Source organism: Macrosteles quadrilineatus, unplaced genomic scaffold, assembly GCF_028750875.1.
Source record: "Macrosteles quadrilineatus isolate MER2022 unplaced genomic scaffold, UCM_ALF_1.0 Scaffold_1__1_contigs__length_201487025, whole genome shotgun sequence".
Lineage (NCBI taxonomy): Eukaryota > Metazoa > Arthropoda > Insecta > Hemiptera > Cicadellidae > Macrosteles > Macrosteles quadrilineatus.
In genome coordinates, this window is record NW_026542594.1 from 21,780,854 (window position 1) to 21,802,692 (window position 21,839).

Here is a 21,839-nt window from a genome sequence, read left to right on the forward strand (position 1 = left end):
GTAGGAAAAATTGATTTTCTTCTGTATCATGCCATGTTTTGCAACATAACGTTCCATTACGAAATCAGTTGACAATCATTTTATAGTAACTCTTACAATTATTTCTTTTTGAACTATCTTATATATATTGTACGTGTATATATATTGGTGTCCTCCTTTATTACCACTTTTGCCTATATTTTATCATATTATTCTAGACCATCGATCTCTATTATTATAGAGATCGATGTTCTAGACAGATCATCATAGGTTCATGAGATTATTGTCATAGATGTTTTCAATCATTGGAAAAGTCTTTGATAGTGTAATACAATCCCTATTTTGTTAAATTAATATTAGTTTACAGCAACTGGATCAAACATTTTACAATATTTATGTAGAAATAATAATGTGCATGATTAAAAAAGTCATTAAACTGGAAAACTGCAATTTACTGCAGACTTTTCAGAGAGGTTACTTCGATGTATTCATTCCGCTTAGTAAAAACATAATAAGGGTATGTATACAAACAAGAACTTCAACTTTTAGAGAGCCTTTGAATGTTATTAGACTAACGAAGAGGGTTTCTGCATGTTAACTATCGCTACTCAGAAACAAAAACCATTTTAATTTATCTCTAAAAATATATTCTTAAGTGGACTGAGCAGCAGCTTAAACATACTATGTAACTTACTTATACAGTTACTAAATGCCCAAACTCGCATTTTTAATTCGGCTTATATTTCCCCAACAGATTAATTATCTGTAGAAGAAGTTCATTGAGCTCTAATAACATCCAAACACAGAAACCTTGGATAGAATGGTACCGGTACCTATCTTTGACAAATTATTTGCAGTGGCCTATATTACGGACCGTGGCCCACTAGGTTGGTAACATTATTGAAAATAACATGACATTTTGGCTGTAAAAATTGCACGAAGAGTAAATACTGGTATTTAAGCAGCTACTGTCATGACAGAAAGGTCATATTCCTTTTAAGCTAGATCAAATCATCCTTTATATAAGATACGTTGATTAACAATGCATTTAAACGTCAATATTTACGTGACAGCCAATTTACAGTATTCTTTTCTTTTTGGAAATGCCACTTTGCTATGTCATTTGATTTATTTGTTGCCAATGAAGCCGCACGCCCATAAACGAAGAGGCCCCTAACCATCGATTTTGACGGGTTTCTAATAGTGTTAATTATTTCTTGATCTACAATATCAAAGCATGGGAAATTCATATAATCCCTGCTAGAAAATCCTTAGTCATTCACAGTTTTAAACAGATATTTTTATCACAGTTTCTAAATTGAACTGGTGTATCATAGGTTCACTGAGATTGGTGCGACATGGCAAAGGTAATCCGGATTTTTCATCCCATCTGCTATATCCGCACATATCCACTATATTATTAATGTAATATTATTTACAATTCCCAACCTTATCTGTTTTACAATCACATGAATATTGTGTCTCTTAATTTCAATTAAAAGAAACTGAATAGTATAACTTGAAAGCAAACCATGGACGAATCATATATCTGTAAGCAGCGACAACAAATTTAATTGAAAGATTTTTACTAAGTATTTCGTTACAGAGAATACTTCAAAGTTCCAGTAGACCTAACATAAAGAAAGTTTAAACATCAAATTGGACTATTAAATTAATTGTACGAAGTAGATGTTAAAAACCCCCGCCGCAGTATTATTGTGTTACCTTACCCTTGTGAGTCCTTGGTTGTACCACAAGTTTCGTATCACCTGTAACATCATTAGGTTCATCCTATTCTACAATTAGTTATAAGCTTAAAACGAAAAATAAAAAAATACGTTGTCAGGACACATTTAACCTAATTCATTACATCAATTTATGTAATGTTATTAAACCTAATTAAACTAATGTATTTTGTTAAATGTGTCCTGTCAAAGTGTGTTTTTTTTCCATTTTAAGTTTATGAAAAATCAATCGTAGAAGACCTGATGATGTGGCAGTTGCCTCGAAACATGTGGTAACCAAAGATAAACAAGGATATTGTAAGAGAACACAATACTTTTCATTAATATTTGTATTTATTATTTATTTTTGCGAATATCCCCTATAGGGAATAAGCTATTACCGTAGTACTCGTGGTAAGACCTGGACCCGGGACCGATTTAATTTTTCGTGTTGAGGTCCCTAGAGGCCAAAAAAAACCATCCGTTCAAATTCATATATACCGGGTGTCCAAAACCACCCGTACACCCCTTTCAAAACGACACATGACCAAAATTTATTGACTTTAATGGGGGATTAGAGGTAGAAAACAAGTGTTTGAAAAAATGTTTGTGACAAAAGTTACGTATTTTTCAACGTAAAATCCGATTCTGTAATCAAAATTGGTAGTTTACATTTAAAAAAGTCAACTTCTGGTCTGAAAAAGCCACTTCCGGTTTGATTTTGGATTTGAAATTATCACCATTTGGTAGACCGTGCCCAATTTAGCTAATTCTGTATTGTTTTTTGTTTGTAAGAAATGGTTTCCATCGTTTTGAAAGGGGTGTACGGGTGGTTTTGGACACCCGGTACCTATATATATATGTGTGTGTGTGTGTGTGTGTGTGTGTGTCCGTTAGCGCGATAACTCGAGCAAGAATCATCCGATTTTAATGAAATTTGGTACAAACGTGTTAACCAACGTTTATTCGGAAGAGTTCGCGAACCAGCATGGTCGGACTATGGGAACAGGGGTTATGGGGGTTTGATGGGGTGGAAATTGGTTTTTCCCATTTTTGACCCTAAAACATAAAATTAGCAACTTGTTTCCAAATCATTTTGAATAGCTTAAAAAACATATAATTTAGTATAATAAAGTGTTATTGTGCGCCTAATGGCTACGGAGAAAATTAAAAAAATGTAAATTTAAAATTATTATGTTATTCTTATGGAGAAAATTATTGTAAACTGTTGTAGTTTGCTTGTTTTATGAGCATGATCAAATTTGGAAAATGCATTCATTTCATACTAAACAATTAAATTTTTATAAAAAATACCCCCGCCGCAGCAAACCTGCCAACTAAGCGAATTTCCATTTGTCTGAATTGATTTTCAGTTAAATATATTTTAATAACATTAGGTTTAACGAGTACCTAGGTTTGCTGCTACAAGGAAACTAATAAAGTGTGTTTTTGAGTAAAATATTGATAGCTTAGTACAAAATAAATAAATTTGCCAAGTTTGATCAAAATATATTCATAAACAAGCAAACTACAACATTTGACAATATTCTCCATAAGAATAACATGGGAATTTTAAATTTACAATTTTTTTAATTTTCTCCGTTACTAATAATCGAACAAAAATACTTTTACATACTAAATTATTTGTTTTTTTAAGCTCTTTAAAAAGGTCTAAAGAGAAATTGGGAAATTTTGTGTTTTGAGGGTCAAAAGTGAGAAAAACCAATTTTTACCCCATAAAACCCCCTGTAAAGCCCCGTTTCCATGGTCCGATCGTGCTGGTTCGCGAACTCATTCAAGTTTATTCCGCCTTACACCTTTAAACCAAATTTCATCAAAATCGGACAAAAATTACTCAAGTTATCGCGTTCACGGACGTATATATATATATATATATATATATATATATATATAAGTCTATATATATATATGTATATACATATATAAAAATTTGAACGAATAGTGTTTTTGGCCTCTGGGGACATCAAAATGAAAAAGTAAATCGGTCCCGGGTCTAGGTCTTACCGTGCCACCTACGGTAATAGCTACTTACCTATAGGGAAATTCGCTAATAACCTTTTTACCCTCTCTATTGCAGCAAACCCATGTACCCGTTAAACTAATGCTATTTATATAGGGAATAAATGTGATATTTTTAAGGAGACATTTTAGTGTAAATCCAATCAGGCAAATGGAAGTTCGCTTAGTCTGCATGTTTTCTGCGGTGTTGTTATTAAATTTTACAACAATAGAACAATAGTACAAAACAGCATACATCAATTATATTGTAGCAATTGGGATAAAGCAATATACAGAAGTAAGACAATGGATTATCTACGAATTATTTTATATCGTAATACTAATTTTAAGGACAAAATGATTGGAAAGGAACAGTTACAATTAAATATCTAAATCGTTCGTACATTATACTCGTTTATAAAATATATTTATTTTTAAAGTACTATTCTGACTTAATTGCCAATTAAATACGTTTATGATAAACGGTGAAACCTTCGTGTGCTTTTATTACTTCGGTTACAAACTATCTGTTAACATTAGCCTATTTCCCCTATGTTTTCTTTTAAGTCTAAAAAGATCGATCTATACATTCCACCATTAAGCATTTACCTATAGGAACAAACAAAAAACGTCGTTAGAGGGCATAGCTTAACACATAAGAACAACTCACGAGCATTTACATTTGCCTTAAACATTGTAAAACTGTGTTTAATGAAACTTCAAATTTAAAAGAAAGGCACTCAGATAAAGCCTAAAATTAAAATCAACTTGTTTTCAGAGATAACAGCGTTAAAACTTCATCATTTCATCCCTAGAAAATGCATAGGCCATATTAAACAAAAAACGTTTAAGGACTAAAAGGTTTTAAGCTATTCAAAAGTAGTAAATTCACCTTATTCGGGAACATTTTAAAATCGTTTATTATAATAATCATCAGTATTTATATTCCAGTATAATTTCTCTAAGCGTTTCTTCAAACCAACCCATCCATTCAAAGCTTACCATCAACAGTGTATACATTAACATAAATAACTCGTTATGTAGTAGATTGTTACTTAGGTACCAAATAAACTACACACACTCAAGCAATGTCATATTCATGTCATACCATTGTTCTTTTATCAAACTGAACTTATTGAGTATCGTTGATAATTTTATACATGTTTTTGGTTATAGTACAAGGGTAGAGTGCATGAACACATTTGTCTCAAATGTGGTTAGAGGATAAGGAAGTGCATAAGTAAGTAACAGCTCAGGCAATCAAATACACTTAGGTGCTAAAAGGTAATCGTAGACTGGAGTGGTTCACAGCTTTTAGTCCAAGGATGTATATCTAAGTTTTACTAGTCGTTACAATTTTATTGATTCTACAGTACCCTAAACTTTTATTGTATTACGTCGTTTGAAACAATTGAATTTGGCTTACCACTACTTTGAAATTATTTTAACCAACCCCTTTACAAAAGATGTTGCCTTATAAATCAATAGTATATTTCATAACAAAAGTAGAGAGTGAATCATTACATGTTTGAGACAACGATATTAAACAGCTCTCTTTACATATGTAGTTCTTTATTTCGTTGGTTTGAGAGTATGTTTAAAGTGCGAGATTTATCGATCACTTTAAATGGTTGAGAATATAGACCCACTTTCACTCGTGTTTTGAAAGTTAGCTTTTGCTACACTACAAATAATAACTATTTTCTTAATTAAAACAGACCTTGGATATTTCTATATTACAGTTAGGAACATTACAAAACTCATAGCATTTTTTAGGTGAGGCCTTCAATTTAAAGTTATACGAGTACTTTGGTTGTATGGTTTTGGTTTATGAAAGTTGAAACAGTTAACAAAACAATGACAAATCTTTGTTTGTTTATGTCAGTAAAAAAAAAAAAATATTAAACATTACTTTCGCATAGCAATTATTCTTTTCTCGTAGAAAACAATGTAATGATGAATTTTCGTAGGTGATAAACATGTAACGAAAATAAGGTTATTTCACAGTAGTGTAGCGAAAATAGTTATTTGTGTAACTAGTGTTCTTATCTGGCCGCCGATGAGGACGGACGTGTGCTTCCTGTGTCGCTCCGTCTAGCTACCGGGCATCGTCGTGCCGTGTAATTTTGTTATGTAAATAACTTCACAATATTTTACTGTCGGCACATAGTATTTTATTCGTTCTTGTATAATTTGGTATAATATTCAATTTAAATATGCCATCGTGTGACAAGTGCTCCGTGGAAATTGCGAACTCCAAGGAAGTGTTGGTGTGTGTGGACTGTAAATTGAGCTTTCATCCATCTTGTACTCGTGCTGGAGCTGACAATTTTAAAAAGTTTAGTGCACAGCGGAAATCAACGTGGAAGTGCGACACCTGCGTTACTCCCTCTCGTGCTGAAGTTGACAACTCTACTCTCGCGGCAATGCTACAAAACATGGACACAAAGATAAGCGATCAAATGTCTAAGGTTAGTGACAATGTTGAAACTGTTAGGGATCAACTGATGGAAGTCAATGATACGATAAAAAATATGCAAGATTCTCTAAACTCTCTAACGGTCGATAGTGTAAAACTAAAGGACGATGTAAAGGCATTTGGGAAAAAACAAGAGGAAAGTGATAAAATTATAAGTACTTTGCAAACGCGTGTGTGTGAATTAGAACAGTATTCTCGGAAAGACAACATCGAGATCGTGGGTGTAACATTCAAAGACAACGAGAATATATACAAACTTATTGAAGATATCGCCGGACTCATCAACGTCAGATTCTCACGGGCAGAGATTTCAACTGCGCACAGACTTCGAGTGACAAGAGATAGGCCGAACCCATCTATTATAATTAAGTTCGTGTGCCGTGACTACAAGCAGCTGTGGGTTACGGAGGCTCGTAAACATAGAAACCGTTTGAATAATACCAATCTCTGCAGCACATGGGCATCAAAACCCTTTTATATAAACGATCACCTGACTCTCCACTACAAAGTAATCCTCAGCAGAGCCAGGAAGCTGGTGCGTCACAAGAAAATCGCCCGCGCCTGGACCAGAGATGGCAGAGTGTTCGCAAGACAGTCTGAAGACCCCGGATGTCGCACCACACTCCTCAACACGATGGCTGACCTAGACGCATTGTACAGCGGTGACCTCTCAGAATCCGAGGATGAAGCAAGTGAAAAGTGAACATTATAGTCGTCTATAGAGGTACTACTGATTTTATGTCACGTTATATGGCTTTTCCATACATAATGATCAAAGTTAAACCTTAAACGTTTTTTTTTTTTTGTTTTTTATGTAGTGATTGGGTTTAGTTAGTTTGTAAATTTTGAGAATAATATTAAACACAAAAGCGGGGGTGATGCAATTTGTTTCATTTTTTTTTTTGTATACAAGATACTTAGAATATAACTGTAACCATCACTTAAGTATTAGTATCTATCCTCACCATTAAGTTAGTAAATTTTTGTTACGGTATTGATAATAATGCAATTAGTTTGGAATTAATAAAATTAAGTAGTATATTTTTTTCTCTATAACGATTTAGGCTATTTTGTTGTTAGCAGCATAACGGTATAGGAGTATTTCTAATCTTTTTATTTATTGTAATTATTTTCAAACATTCCTAAATAGGTCTGTTAGTCAGATAAAAAAATTTAAAATCAACACAGTAATCTAAGTTCCCTACATTTTTGGATGTTGTGCATTTTTCCCATTTTTTTCATAGAATTCTATATTTGTAGAATATTTAGATATCGCAATCGTCCGCGATTGTGCATATCTCAAATAACCTGATTCCGTATCCGAAATATTTCAAAACTGATGTGACCGATAAGTTTTATCTAAACCATAGAATGTTAAAATAAAATAGAGTAGAGTAGACTTTCTGTTAGATTTCTTTTGTTTTGTTTTTAATATTTTGCTATCAATGTTTATTTCTAGCTTTATTTTAATCCCTTGTGTGTAGTAATGTATAACGGCTTGGCGCGTGTCAGACAGCTAACATGGACGGAGACGATGACATACTTGGTATTGACAGCTACAGGAACAATGATTGTATGGAGTTTGATAATTATAGACAATTTTCGGATTTATTTACCTTAGAACCCTCTGAGGGGTTTTTAAAAGTTATTCATTTCAATATTCGCAGTTATAATAAAAATATAGATAATGTATTAATTCTTCTTGAAGACTTGAAAGTAAAATTTGACTTAATTGTACTTACTGAAGCGTGGTTGGAATGTGGAAACAATTTGACAGATTTGGAGGGATATGATTTGTACTCAACTGAAATACATTGGAACAGAAACGACGGTGTAATTGTGTATTGTAAAACTGAACTTGAAGTAACATCACAACAGATATCAATGGGTGAGGCGACGGGATTACAATTAGACTTTTACACTGATAAAAGACACTTTAATGTAGTAGCCATATACCGTAGTCCATCTATGAACTATCATTCATTCGTAACTGATCTAAACAACTACTATAGCAATGTTAATAAACACACTACTTACTTTTATGTTGGTGACATCAATATTGACATTTTACATAGTTGTCAAAATGTTTTTGAAAAAGACTATTACTTAAACATACTTTACAGTGTTGGCTTTACTGATTACATAAACAAACCGACAAGAGTAACTGAACGATCTGAGACCTGTATTGACCATTTATTTGTAAATCACTTTGATTATTCCGCAATAAGTTCATGCATACTTAAAACAGATGTTACTGACCACTATGCTATTGTTGCTAAACTTGAATACTGTTCTTCTAAAAATCTACACACAAAAACAGATGACAACGAAACAATCACTTACATAGACCAGAAATTGCTACAAGAGCTGATTGAGCGTCAGCCATGGGACCATGTTCTGGCTCTGCATGATGTTAATCTCTGCTGCGATGCATTTATTAGTACTTTTGACCATCTTAAATGCCAAGCGACGAAGTCTAAATATAAAACCAGTAGGAATAAGAAACTAAAGCCTTGGATCACAACCAATCTAATTCGTGGGATACGTGAACGTGATAAATTAAGTAAACGTGTAAAAACGCACCCTTTCGACGAAAACTTAAAAGTCAACTACCGTAATTATCGTAATTGGCTAAACCGAGAAATCAAGTCAGCAAAAATTTCCTATTACAAGCACAAAATTCTCGAATCAACTGGACGGCCAAAAGAATTTTGGAATATAGTAAATGAAATAAGTGGTATAAAGAAAATTCGTGAAAAATTTCCATTAAGTCTTTTTTATGAGAAATCCGATAAGGACGGTATAAAAAAAAGTAGCAAACTCGTTTAATAACTTTTTTACAAATGTAGGTAGGAATCTTGCCCAACGCATACCGCAACTGGCTGGACCTCCGCTGATTGACGATTCAGCGTTCAGAGTCAGACATGAGTTCCGGCTAGAGCCGGTCACCGACAGCCAACTTGAGTGGTGCATTAGGGATTTGCGTGGTGGATCTGCTCCTGGTATAGATGGAATTTCGGCGATTTTATTACAAAATAATATTCCGGCACTGATACCTCCACTCAAACACCTAGTTAATCTAAGCATTCTCTCAGGACAATTTCCTGACCGTTTTAAGATAGCGAAAGTAGTTCCTTTGTATAAATCTGGCACAAAGCAAGAGTTAAACAATTATCGCCCAATATCTCTGTTGAATGTTATGTCTAAGATTTTAGAAAAATGTGTCAAAATACAATTGCACTGTTATTTGGAAGATAATAATTTGTTATCAGAATGCCAGTATGGTTTTAGGAAGAGTAAAAATACTAGTGATGCTCTCTTCGCTATGAATAAATATATTTCGGAGTGTATTAACGGAAATGAAAAAGCATTGACTGTGTTCATTGACCTTGCAAAGGCATTTGATTCCATTGATAGAAATATTCTTTTAAATAAAATGGAATGCATCGGAATTCGTGGTTTGGCCCTAAAATGGTTTAGTAGTTATTTGAATAAACGAAGCCAGTTAGTTTCTATTAACAACAATTTTAGCGATATACGTGAAATAGACTATGGAGTTGTCCAGGGCAGTACGCTGGGACCATCCCTTTTTTTAATTTACATAAATAATTTAGACAAACTTCCAATCACAGGAAAGCTCTTTTTATTTGCCGACGACACTGCAGTTATATTCAAAGGTAATACTTGGGACCAAACATTCAATGTAGCGCAAACATATATGTTCCTTATTCAAAAATGGTTCTCCCAAAATGTATTATCAATGAATGTTTTAAAAACAAAATATATGCCAATTTTCCTCAGACAAAGTAGTAAGCCTCCCACCAACCTCAGACTAGTGATGCATGTTTGTGGAGATCCAGGTGTCTCTACCTGTGGTTGTTTACATTTGGAGAGAGTAGATCATTACATGTACTTGGGAGTGATATTGGATAGTAGGTTAAGATGGGAACCCCATATTGAATATTTAAAGACAAAACTTAGGAAATTAATTTATGTTTTTAGAAACGTTCGCGAAATTCTTAACATCAATGAAATAAAAATGTTATACTATGCATTTGTCCAATCAGTACTTCAATATGGAATTGTAGTATGGGGAGGAGCTAGTAGCAATATTTTAAAGCCTCTGTTTGTCATACAAAAACTAATTATTAAAATAGCTTTTCAATTCAACAGGCGTTTCCCTACAAATGTATTATTCAAAAACACTCAATTACTTTCGGTGCGTCAACTTTTTATCAAAACTTTACTTGTATATACCTACTCTAATCAAGATTTGATAGTGACGCCAATCACACATAACTATTCCACCAGAGGAGCTGTAAATGTAGGTATGCAGGTACCCCGAGTTTTCAAGTCTGCAAACTTTACTAATGCTTTTTATATTGCGAATTTTTTGTATAGGAATATACCATCAGAGATTAGAGATCTACAGGTATCTCTTCCAGTTTATAAACGTTCGGTAAGCAGTTGGCTGTCGGAGATTGGGCTCGATCAGTCTGAGACACTTATCGGTTCAGTATACAATACCTAACAATAATTATACACAAGTACAACAAACAATATTTAGCGTACATATATCAGTAACTGCAACTCCATTCACTCGACTACCTTTTATTTAGCATTAACTGTTCCTGTAGCTGTCTCATAGCTTAGTTGTAAATAGTATTTTGATTTATTTAGTTTTAATTTTTTAAGAATATTTCTAATTTGTAATAGAGCTCGTCCCGCGCACAGGTCTTTTACGGCCTATGCGGGACTATTGTTCGTATTTTGTACATGTATATATTGTAAACATTTTTGGAAATAAAGCAGATTTTGATTTTGATTTTTTTTTTTTTTTAGTGGTGAAAGTGGCACTTTGCTGCACACGAGAGCAATGTTTACGCACGAGCCGCAGGCGAGTGCGGAATGATCTCGAGTGCAGCAAAGGCCTTTTTCACTCGTGTTACACATTATATTTTTCCTACAGTCACTATAAAACATAAATAATTAGTCTTTCAAACACTATACAACACGTTTTTAGGTTCAGCTAGCAACACAATTACACAAATGGTGCCCTGGAGAAAGTAGTACCCGTGGTCCGTATCACTCCGCTATTTTTCCTCGGCAAGAAATGTGCTCCGTCTTTTGAGAATATAGTTCCGTATGTTTTTGTAATTTGAAGTGGTTTCCGCGCCTAAAAAAAAATGCTTTAAAGGTATTTTCTTGTTTATTAAGACCGTAGGAATGTTTTAAAAACGTTTAAAAGAAAAGTCCAGAAAGTTCAGAAATACCAAAACTATAAACACGAAATGACAGGTTAAATCGTAGTTATAATAGTCAATCAGCTGTTCATAGTATTATTATCTTTAAGTGTTGCCAACCTATTTCCAAGCGTACACGGATTACGTGCATAATAAAACCACGCTGTTTTGTGTTGTTTGGTTGGAATCCTGATGTGCTGCAAAGTATAAACCGTGCGGCAAAGTATAAACCGTACGGCAAAGTATAAATATGCAGCAATTAGCAGCTTTCTGTACTATAAACAGTACAGGGAAGCCAACTTTGTCGGGTGACTGTAGGAAAAATAAATTTCATTGCATATCATTATTAGAGAATATATTTGGAAATCAGATTAGTTTGAGTTTTTAATACGTCAGCTCAAGCGAACTAAGGGTCAATAAGTTTAGGGCTCAAATATGAACTTGATCACTAGAGAAACATTTATTTATGCACACCTAGATTTATTAAAATGTATGAGGATTCTACACTAACCCTTTCCTAATTTTGTAAAAGAAAGGTTTATATTCGTGTTTTTTTTTATAAAGCTTCAATTAATATTTTTGTATCATAATTTGTTTTCGAGTAACTACATAAGTGCACGATGCATTGATAAACTTGCATCTTAACATTTGAAATAAGATTTAATTTGTATATTTAAACATCTTCCTTTATAGCATTTATTATTGTTAAATATTTTTTCATGAAGCAACAAGTCGTATTTTTTACATTTGTTTTAGTTTTATACGCTTAACAACAAATCCTGGCAACAATGTTTATCATGGTTGGGTACATTGTGGATTATTTTTATTTCAAGGAGTAAAAACTAAATTGCATATGCATTTACAACACTCTATAATAATAAAACAATAATCTTGTTTTAATAAATTTTATATTTTATCACGTAAGCACATATCATTAGTAGAATAACGTGTAAGAAAGTTACCGTGTTGTTCAGACCTATGCACACGCTGTATTTATATGACACACCTTCCATTACGACATGCAAATTAAATATTCCACTGTCAATTTGCTTTTGCCCCAGACTGTTAGCTTCCACTTAAAAGGCAAATTCACAACGTAGAACTGACAAACTCAATTAAAACACATGTTGCCTACCTGGAATGTATCGTCATTTCATACAAATATGTATTTGTAAAATTGAGGAAAACAAGGCGTGTATCTCTTTTTTGTACTAAAAACTAATCAACATAACGTACAAATAAATACGATTTTACATATTGATTAGTGGTATAACGCCTGAATAAATTAGTGGTTTTCGTGATTGTTGCATAACTGTTGCATATCTAAGAAAAATCCAATCATTATAACCAAAAACACATATCTCAAATAATATTTTTCTATACTTTGTTATGAATAAATGTGTATTTTTTGTTTGATACATTTTTAGTGTTAAATTTAGAACAGGGTTTGTCACGAGAATTGGGTACTATAGTTGGGGGATTAGGGTGAATTTTGTTCAGTCATAAAATATATTAATACTATTTTAAATAAATAATTTGATTTAGTATGCCGTAGATTGGTTAAAGAATTGTTTAATAGTATATTTCGTACCTAGGGCCGAAAATGAGGTTTTGCCGGCTCGAGATAGTTTTTAAGTTCGAGACAAGGTCGAGAACTTAAATCGATCGAGAGCTGCAAAACCATTTCGGTCCGTGGTACGAACGCTATTTTTCACCACACTTTGCCCTATTACCTCTATTCTCCACTATAATAATGCACACTGATGGTCAACACAACTACAACTTTAACACGTTCGCTACTGAGCGTCGCATATATGCGATGCCGCGGTCATTGCCACAGACCGAGGTATACATTTGAATCTTACACATAGACCGGCTGTCATTTGGATAACAGTACACACAGACCACGGGCGAAAACCTGTAAAACAGTGATAATTTACATCGTAATACGTTACAATCGTGTTTGTAAATAATTTATTAGTTTTTTTTATATTTTTTATAACCTTTTGTAATGTCGCATATTTGCGACGCACGGTCTACAGCGAAGACAATAGTGAAAACTATCATAGTTTTCTTGAAATATACCAGACGTCGCATATATGCGACAGTTCATTTTTGTTTGGGTTTTGAGGTGAAAGTAAGTAAAAGAAATAGATTATTCAAGAACAGTTTATAACTGAACAAATATAAAAGTTACATAGGATAATGCAGCATACATACATACAGTGATGCAGAAAAGTAAAGACCAGTTTTTCCAACTATCATATGACGTCACCCACAGACCAAGCGACGCAGTTGTGCGTCAGACATCTCTGTAGACCACTGCAGGGAATTCAGTGCCTTCAAATAGACCATTACAAAGATAAGCATTTTAATAACATTAGAACCCTGACGCAAATATGCAACGGCAGTCTATGGGTGGAAACCGGCCGTCGCATATGTGCGTCGCTGGTCCATGTGAATGAAAAATTTCGTACTATTGCAGTAGCGAACGTGTTAAGGTTATGTGAAGAAATAATTTGAGGAATCAGCAAAAATAAAAATAAATAGTTGCTAGGCAACGGTGACAATAACACAATTCTATTGCATTGCTATGGATTTTGATTGTGTATTTAAAATGCATTAATGTTTTAAGTAAGTAAGCGGACAGCTGATTTTGTGGCCCCGGCCTGTAAAAACCTGGTCGGTCCCCAAATTACGTTGACAGCTGGCATGGCCAGCAAAACGTAACTTTCAGCCACCAATTAACGTATGTAAAAGAGCCAAAAACATCATAGTGTGGTGGAAATACCATTTAATATTACTCTAACTTTAATCTTTCATTCCTCAACTTGCAGTCCACAAATATGTACTTGCCAGCCGTTAGAAAAAGTCAAATAAATAAGATATTATTGAGTTCTGCTCGAAGAAAGAGTCAATTATGAACCTCAATCCGTACACAAATAAGACAATTTTATTTTTTAAGGAACTTTTGTAAAGAAAAACTTTTAAGAACATTATACATTGCTCTAATCAACTCAAGAATACAATAAGGCTTGTCATACTTTGGAGAAATTTACAAAACCTTATTAAATAGAATAAAACAACACAACACTTAGCTAGTTTTTAGCTTAGCTTTAGCTTGTCAGCGATAATTAGCTAGTTTTTTCGTAGTTTTAAGCTATTTTTCGTCACTCTTTGCAATACTTAAGCCCAATATACTATAATTATTTACCACTTCAAATAATAAAAGGTTTTAATTTTAGACAATTAGTAGAGCAACGATAATTTGGATTTCTTCTCAGTAGAACATACGGGGTGACCCAAAAAATTGGGACAATTTTAAAATGTCATTACTCAGCTGTTATAACAAATGGAGAGTTCGTTTTTGTGGCAAATGAATGTTTATTTGATGCCATTTGGTATATAGTTACCATGGATCATCAATGGTTGCCTCAAAATCTTCCTTTTGCCATAGAGATTTTTTTTAAGAGTAATGTGTCCACAATTTCTACTCAGTTTTGTGTTCACTTCAATGTTGGGCGTAATGGTGACACCCAAAAAAAAAACTACTCTAAGATGGGTAAGCAATTTCCTGAGCACGGCTTCTGTACTCAAAATTAAACCTATGAAAATTTAAATTTAAACGCAATGTTCTGCAAACGGATGACTTAGGACGCTCGACGCTATTTAAGACACGCAGCACACTCACGCGAACCATTTGCAATGTTTTCCGGCGTTCGATCAGTTTGAGGTCTCCCACTAGGTTTGATTTTGAGTGCAGAAGCCGTGTTCAGGAAATTGCTTACCCATCGTTGATTAGTTTTTCGGTGTGGGGTTGCACCATTACGGCCAACGTTGAAACGAACACGAAATTGGCGTTGAGTAGAAGTGATAGACAAATATTCTTAAAAAAAGTCTCTAGGACAAAGGCACGAAGTTGCGGCCGCCGTTGATGATCCATAGTAATTATACACTAAATGGCTTCAAATAAAGATTTATTTAACGCATCAATAAACTCTCCAGCCTTTATAACAGCTGAGTAATAACATTTTAAAATTGCCCCTGTTTTTTTTGGGACACCCTTAGATTATATAAATAATATTTTATTCTGGAAATTGTCTTTGTTCACAAATACCGTCGTAGAATCACCATTAGGTGAAAAACCATGTTTATACAAAATGCTGGACTGAGATTACTATTTCACGTTAGCTTGTAACTAAAAAGTTATATTTCTCTTCATCCTCATGTATTGTTTCATTGTATTTATCATTGTTTCACTGTGTTTATTCTGTAGGAAATAATCTTCATTATTCACTCAAAGTTTCTTACTGGTTTTATTGTCTATTTACAAAACTGGCAATAGTGAAAACGTTTCAGTATCTTAATAGGCACGTTATCAATATATAGTTTCAATGGTAGTACATTTTAAAAGATGTAAATTAATTTAACATGAAATGTCTGGAATATGAAATGCTTGTAACGTTTATGGTAAATTTAATCTTTACTATTCACTGTCTTATAATTTGTTAAAAATTTTATTGGATAATTTTCTTATTAAAAAAATTGTAACGGTTTAGGTACTTGCCGAGTTGTTTTTGCGTTTATCTTTAGATCTTTCTAATCATTATTCGATTCCAAACAAGCTGGATCGTGCGCTCTAATGATATAAATCTATCAATTAATGGTGCTATGTAACCAACAATCTACGTTAAATATGTCGGGATCTAACTGAAGTAGCCCATGGTATGCACTTGTTATTTAAGTATAAAACTGATACGCATTGAACTGATATGTAACTAACATAATATATATTTGGTATTACTAACAAATCTTGAATGTTTGGCAAAACACAGGACAATGTTGGATAATAGCTACGTAGTTAAATTACTAAAGTGGCAACTGAAACAATAGGATGTCCTGTACATTGTTGTTTGGAACTAAGCAATAAAGATAGTTTATTACGCTGTAGGATAAACCAACATAATTCAATATAACCAACAACAACATTCATGCCATAATTGTGACCGACTCCGAATTAATGGGTACTTAAGTAGACATCATAACTCAAATGATGATAAATAATAGGCTATATTATTTAATTTTACTTACGAGAATGTATCACCGGATCAAATGAGTTGTTTGATATTGTGTTGGTAAAATTGTACTTAATTTGTTAAAACGGTCTTAAAATATTGATTATTGAGGGAACTTATTGCCATTCAATCCCTTACCGTTACATAATACTTAAATTGAAGTATTAACTTTATTACTGTTTGAGGTTAATACATATTTGAAATTAAATATTATATAGGGCCTTGTCATTGCAATCCTTAGTATAGTATTAGTAGTTGATGTAATTTATTTATAAATAAATACATGATAGGTTTTTTAACACGCGATCAAATTTATATAATTTAGGTAAGCACAAATTTGAACAATGTTGATAATATTTTTGCTAATTTCTAATAATACCAACTAAAACATAACCACACATATTTTAGATCAACTGAGAAATAATAAGAACCAAACTAAACTTATTGCGTAAATTATTATTCTTTTATTACTTATTCCAAAACTGGTTAATGTTTTGCTAGCTTTTACCAAACAGTAAACTTCTTTTGGTCCTCAGAAGACTTTGTAATAAAAATATTCATGCGCGAATAATTTAGTCATAGCTAAGAAAATATTTAAGAATCAAATTGCAAACTATAACCAAACCAAAGAGCTGCCTAAAATTGTTATATTTCACACGAATAGATTTGAAGATTTTAGTTAATGTGAGAGTGTAGTTTTGACGTATAAACAATTAAATGCATGATTTGGCATTTTTAAAGTCTCAAGAAACTTTTTGTTATTATTGACTTATGGTATGTTGATTTTAGATATTCATTAACAAAAGAATATTGCAGTCAATAAAATGTAAGCCTCTTAAAACCATGGTATTGAGAATCAAAATCCAAATTAACAAAACGCAATAATAGTTGTCACAACTCAACACAACTATGGTCCCTAATATGCCTAAGTCAACAAAACTACTTAAGGTTTTGTAAACAGAAGTTTGAACAAGAAATCTGACGTGTTGATAGCCGGTGAAAAATTACCAGTGCATTACCAATACTTTATACTTTTATACTTTTTAATGAAATGGTGACCATACAACGAAGGTATTTTAAGCCAAGTATGAATGGAGATGAGTGTAGGGTGAGTGGCGCGATTTTGTAGTCTTGTTAGTAGGCCGACTTATTCCTTAGACACAACTGTTAATTAATAGCCCATACAGCTATTGGAAACTAAGGAACCTACAGTTTATAGTACAATCAGAACCACATTTTTGCCTTGGTATATACGAATTGGTCTAATTATCAGGATAGTACTGCGGATAGTCGTAGTACTCACTCGTGCGGACGTTAAACCACACCAGGAGACTACACCAGGGAGTATCGCATCCACAGTGCATGCCTATAAATATCCACAATTCGTAACCTAGCTAGATTACAGGACGATGATTACAATCAATGAAATTGTAGCACTACTTCACACAATCAGGGGTAGTTGGTATTCATTGACTACGGTCAGTTTTATATTATTACTTTACTTGGAATGACAATACATTTAATTTTATATATTTAATGTGAATAATCAAATTAACTAGAGGTCGTCAGTGGTATAAAACTCGACCAAGAATATGTAATGTACAGACTTCTCTATTTTCACCACAAGCTGTAAATAAAAAATGTGATTGGAATTTCTTCCGTTTGTTTGAACTTTTCGTTCATATGTCATCACCGTGGACACATAAGGACCATATAATAAAAAATAATAATAATTGTGTTTATTTTAGAGCCTATTTAAATTTATAAAGGGATTCTGCACATGTACAGGAAAATAACTTTCTAACAGAAGGTTAAGATTTTCCCTACGATGCACACGATTTGAGAAAAAAATTGTTCAAAAACATGCTTGACTATTAATATATAGGATGATAACTTTCAAAAGTAATCTACTCTATCTATTCTATCCATACCTATAAATTATACTGAGGATAAATTCGTATACAGGGTGAATAAAAAGTCAAGACCCCCCCCCCATCTAATATTTTTCCAAGTAAATATACAGAGATATCCATTTGGTGGTCGTGCAATCTTAGCAGGAAGTGTCATTTTATGATTTTGAAATTTTGGATTGTCCCCCCAAAAGGGAGGATTTGGGGGGCAACTCAAATATTTTAATAGTAACCGTCAAATGTTGTGGAAAATCAATGGTAAAATTGGTTCGTAATGGTAATATTGGCTACCATTTTGGCTAGAGAAGAGATAGCGAACTCTGGTTTTCACCATTCTTTAAGTTTTTGTAAACACTTCAAAACAAAGTGTCACTAACCATTTAGTGACACTTTGTTTTGCCCCCCAAATCCCCCCTTTTGGGGGGACAGTCAAAAATTTTAAATGTAAACTCCCATGAGTTTATATTGAAAATATTTGACTGTCCCCCCAAAAACTTTTTAATGTAAACCCCCATCAAGTGACACCTCATTTTGAACTGCTTACAAAAACTTAAGGAATGGTGAATACCTAAGTTCGCTATCTCTTCTCTATCCAAAATGGTAGCAAATATTACCATTACGAACCAACATTACCATTGATTTTCCACAACATTTGACGGGCTACTATTTTGGATAGAGAAGAGATAACGACCTCTAGTTTTCACCATTCTTTAAATTTTTGTAAACACTTCAAAATGAGGTGACACTTGAAGGGGGTTTATGTTTAAAATATTTGAGTTGCCCCCAAAATCCCCCCCTTTTGGGGGGACACTCAAAAATTTCAAAATCATAAAATGAAGCTTCCTGCTAAGATTGCACGACTCCCAAAAGGATATCTCTGTATATTTACTTGGAAAAATATTAGAGGGGGGGTCTTGACTTTTTATTCACCCTGTATAGTATTTAGATGCAATAGGGGTTTTCCCTGTAGCATCCCTTTTCACCTGTCCTACTAAACTGATTCTTACGTAAGGTGTCATTTTTAAGTCTTTGATCTAGTGAAAGAACGAATGAATAGGTAATTCATTCGTTCATTCATAATTCATTCATAATTAATAATTCATAGTTTATTCATAATTCATTCGTAAATCATTCGTTTGCTGCAACAATGTAGTTTCATTTAAAACTCACTCCCCTAGCTTTTGATTTATTTGTAGTTAACTTTCAAAGATCCAGAGAGGCTGACTAAAATTCTTTATCCTACAATGTAATACGAGTAACATTTGGAAAGTAACCCATTGTTTTCGTCAACATTTTCGACATTGATTTTCAGGTAGAAATATCCGATTTTCATGATTTTTGGTATGTGGATGGTATGGTAGTAGTCTATGGTAACTCCTGACGTTTTGTTTACAAATTTTGATTTTAAATGAGGATAAAATAACGGTACATTCAACAGTTTTTGCAGCTTTTATAATTTCCCCACAAAATACAATTTTTACTCATACCACTCCATGAAAAGGGTTGCGGACAAGCTAATGGGAGAATGTATGTGTCAGATTGCTGATGCCGTTCATTTATAAACTGTACTTCAACTGTATTTTTAACTAATTTTAACTGTTACTGCTTACCTGGAGTACAATCATCCTCGTCGGAACCATCAAGACAATCGTTTCTGCCGTCGCACAGTGACATGGGTCTGATGCATTTGCCGTTGTTACAAGTGAACTCCATATGCCAGCACGGCCGATGGGCTGTAATGTCAAAACCAGTAACAAACAGCTCCTTAAGCTATAGCCATTCATGATATGCGGTACACTATTCGAATTTTCAGTTAATCTTAGTTTGTAATTCATCTTGTTTAGGTCAATTATGTATTTATGTCGACATGCTATGATTAAAACACTTTTAAATGGTAAATAACCATTATTGAGTAAAATTTGGTTTTCAAAATCGATTTATCCGTTAGTGTACCTAGTGTTTTATGCAAATATTTAGTGATCATGACTTAATGTTATTTAAGGTCATGTTGCAGACGTTTTTCATCGTGATTAAGAAAAAGCGAATTGATCAAAGTGGTCTTGTACATTGGTGTTTTCCTAATTTGATTTGTTATATGTATTCTTCCTTTAATACTTAATGACTTACAAACCAATATACTACTACTGTTTTACGTCTACCAAAATTAAATTGCTATTTCTTACATTTTATGTTATTATATAGTTAGTTTCGCTAAACGGCTTTTTGTGTTTGACTACTGTACTAATCTGCGTGTGGCTTTTAAAAGGTATTTTTGAGATTCTGTTGTATTGGCTGATATTCTTGTTATGTTTTAAGTACTTCCTCATCTGAGAACGGGATAAGATTTGAAATCCTAAATGCCCCCACCGCAGCAAACCTGCAGACCAAGCGAATTTCCACTTGTCTGATTACATTTTTACTCTAATAGCTCCATAAATAAGACATATTTATTCCCAATTTAAATAGCATTATATTTAACGAGTGCTTAGGTTTGCTGCTAATTATATTCGCTCAAACGTCGTGAGTACTGTGTTTTTATTAGCGAATTTCCCATATAGGGAATAAGCTATTACCGTAGTACTCATGGTAAGACCTGGACCCGGGACCGATTTACTTTTTCGTTTTGAGGTCCCTAGAGACCAAAAACACTATCCGTTCAAATTCATATATATATATATATATATATATATATATATATATATATATATATATATATATTTATATATGTGTCCGTTAGCGCAATAACTCAAGCAAAAATGTTCCGATTTTGATGAAATTTGGTACAAACGTGTAAACCTACATTTATTCGAACGAGTTTGCGAACCAGCATGATCGGACTATGGGAACAGGGGTTTATAAGGGGTTTTATGGGACAAAAATTGGTTTTTCCTATTTTTGACCCTAAAAACATAAAATTTAGCATTTTCTTTCCAAACCATTTTGTAGAGCTTAAAAAACAAATAATTTAGTATATTCAAGCGTTATTATGCGCCTAATGGTTACGGAGAAAAAAAACCGTAAATTAAAAATTCCCATGTTATTTTTATGGAGAATAAGTAAACTGTTGTAGTTTGCTTGTTTATGTTCATATTTTGATCAAATTTGGAAAATGCATTCATTTTATACTAAACTATTAACATTTTACAAAAAGAAACACCTTTTTAACCTCCCTGGTGCAGCAAACCTACGTACTCGTTTAACTAATGTCATTTAAATAGGGAATAAATGTGATATTTTTAAGGAGACATTTTGGTGCAAATCCAATCAGGCAAACGGAAATTCGCTTAGTCTGCAGGTTTGCTGCGGCGGGGGTATTTACGGATTATGATAGGAATCGTCCACAATAATAAAAAAAAACAATAGCGTAGTAAGCATAGCTGTATGGACAAAATTACTCTAAGTAGGAAAAA

General features: G+C 33.2%; 1 protein-coding gene across 1 annotated transcript in view; it reads right to left on the minus strand.

The window, feature by feature from the left end:
- The window catches only part of LOC128995115 (G-protein coupled receptor GRL101-like), a 119,057-nt gene that overhangs the window by 57,046 nt on the left and 40,172 nt on the right, over positions 1-21,839 (minus strand). The window contains exon 6 of the mRNA XM_054420021.1: positions 20,040-20,162. Within this exon, the coding sequence (XP_054275996.1) occupies positions 20,040-20,162 (123 nt within the window). The remainder of the gene's footprint in view (positions 1-20,039; positions 20,163-21,839) is intronic.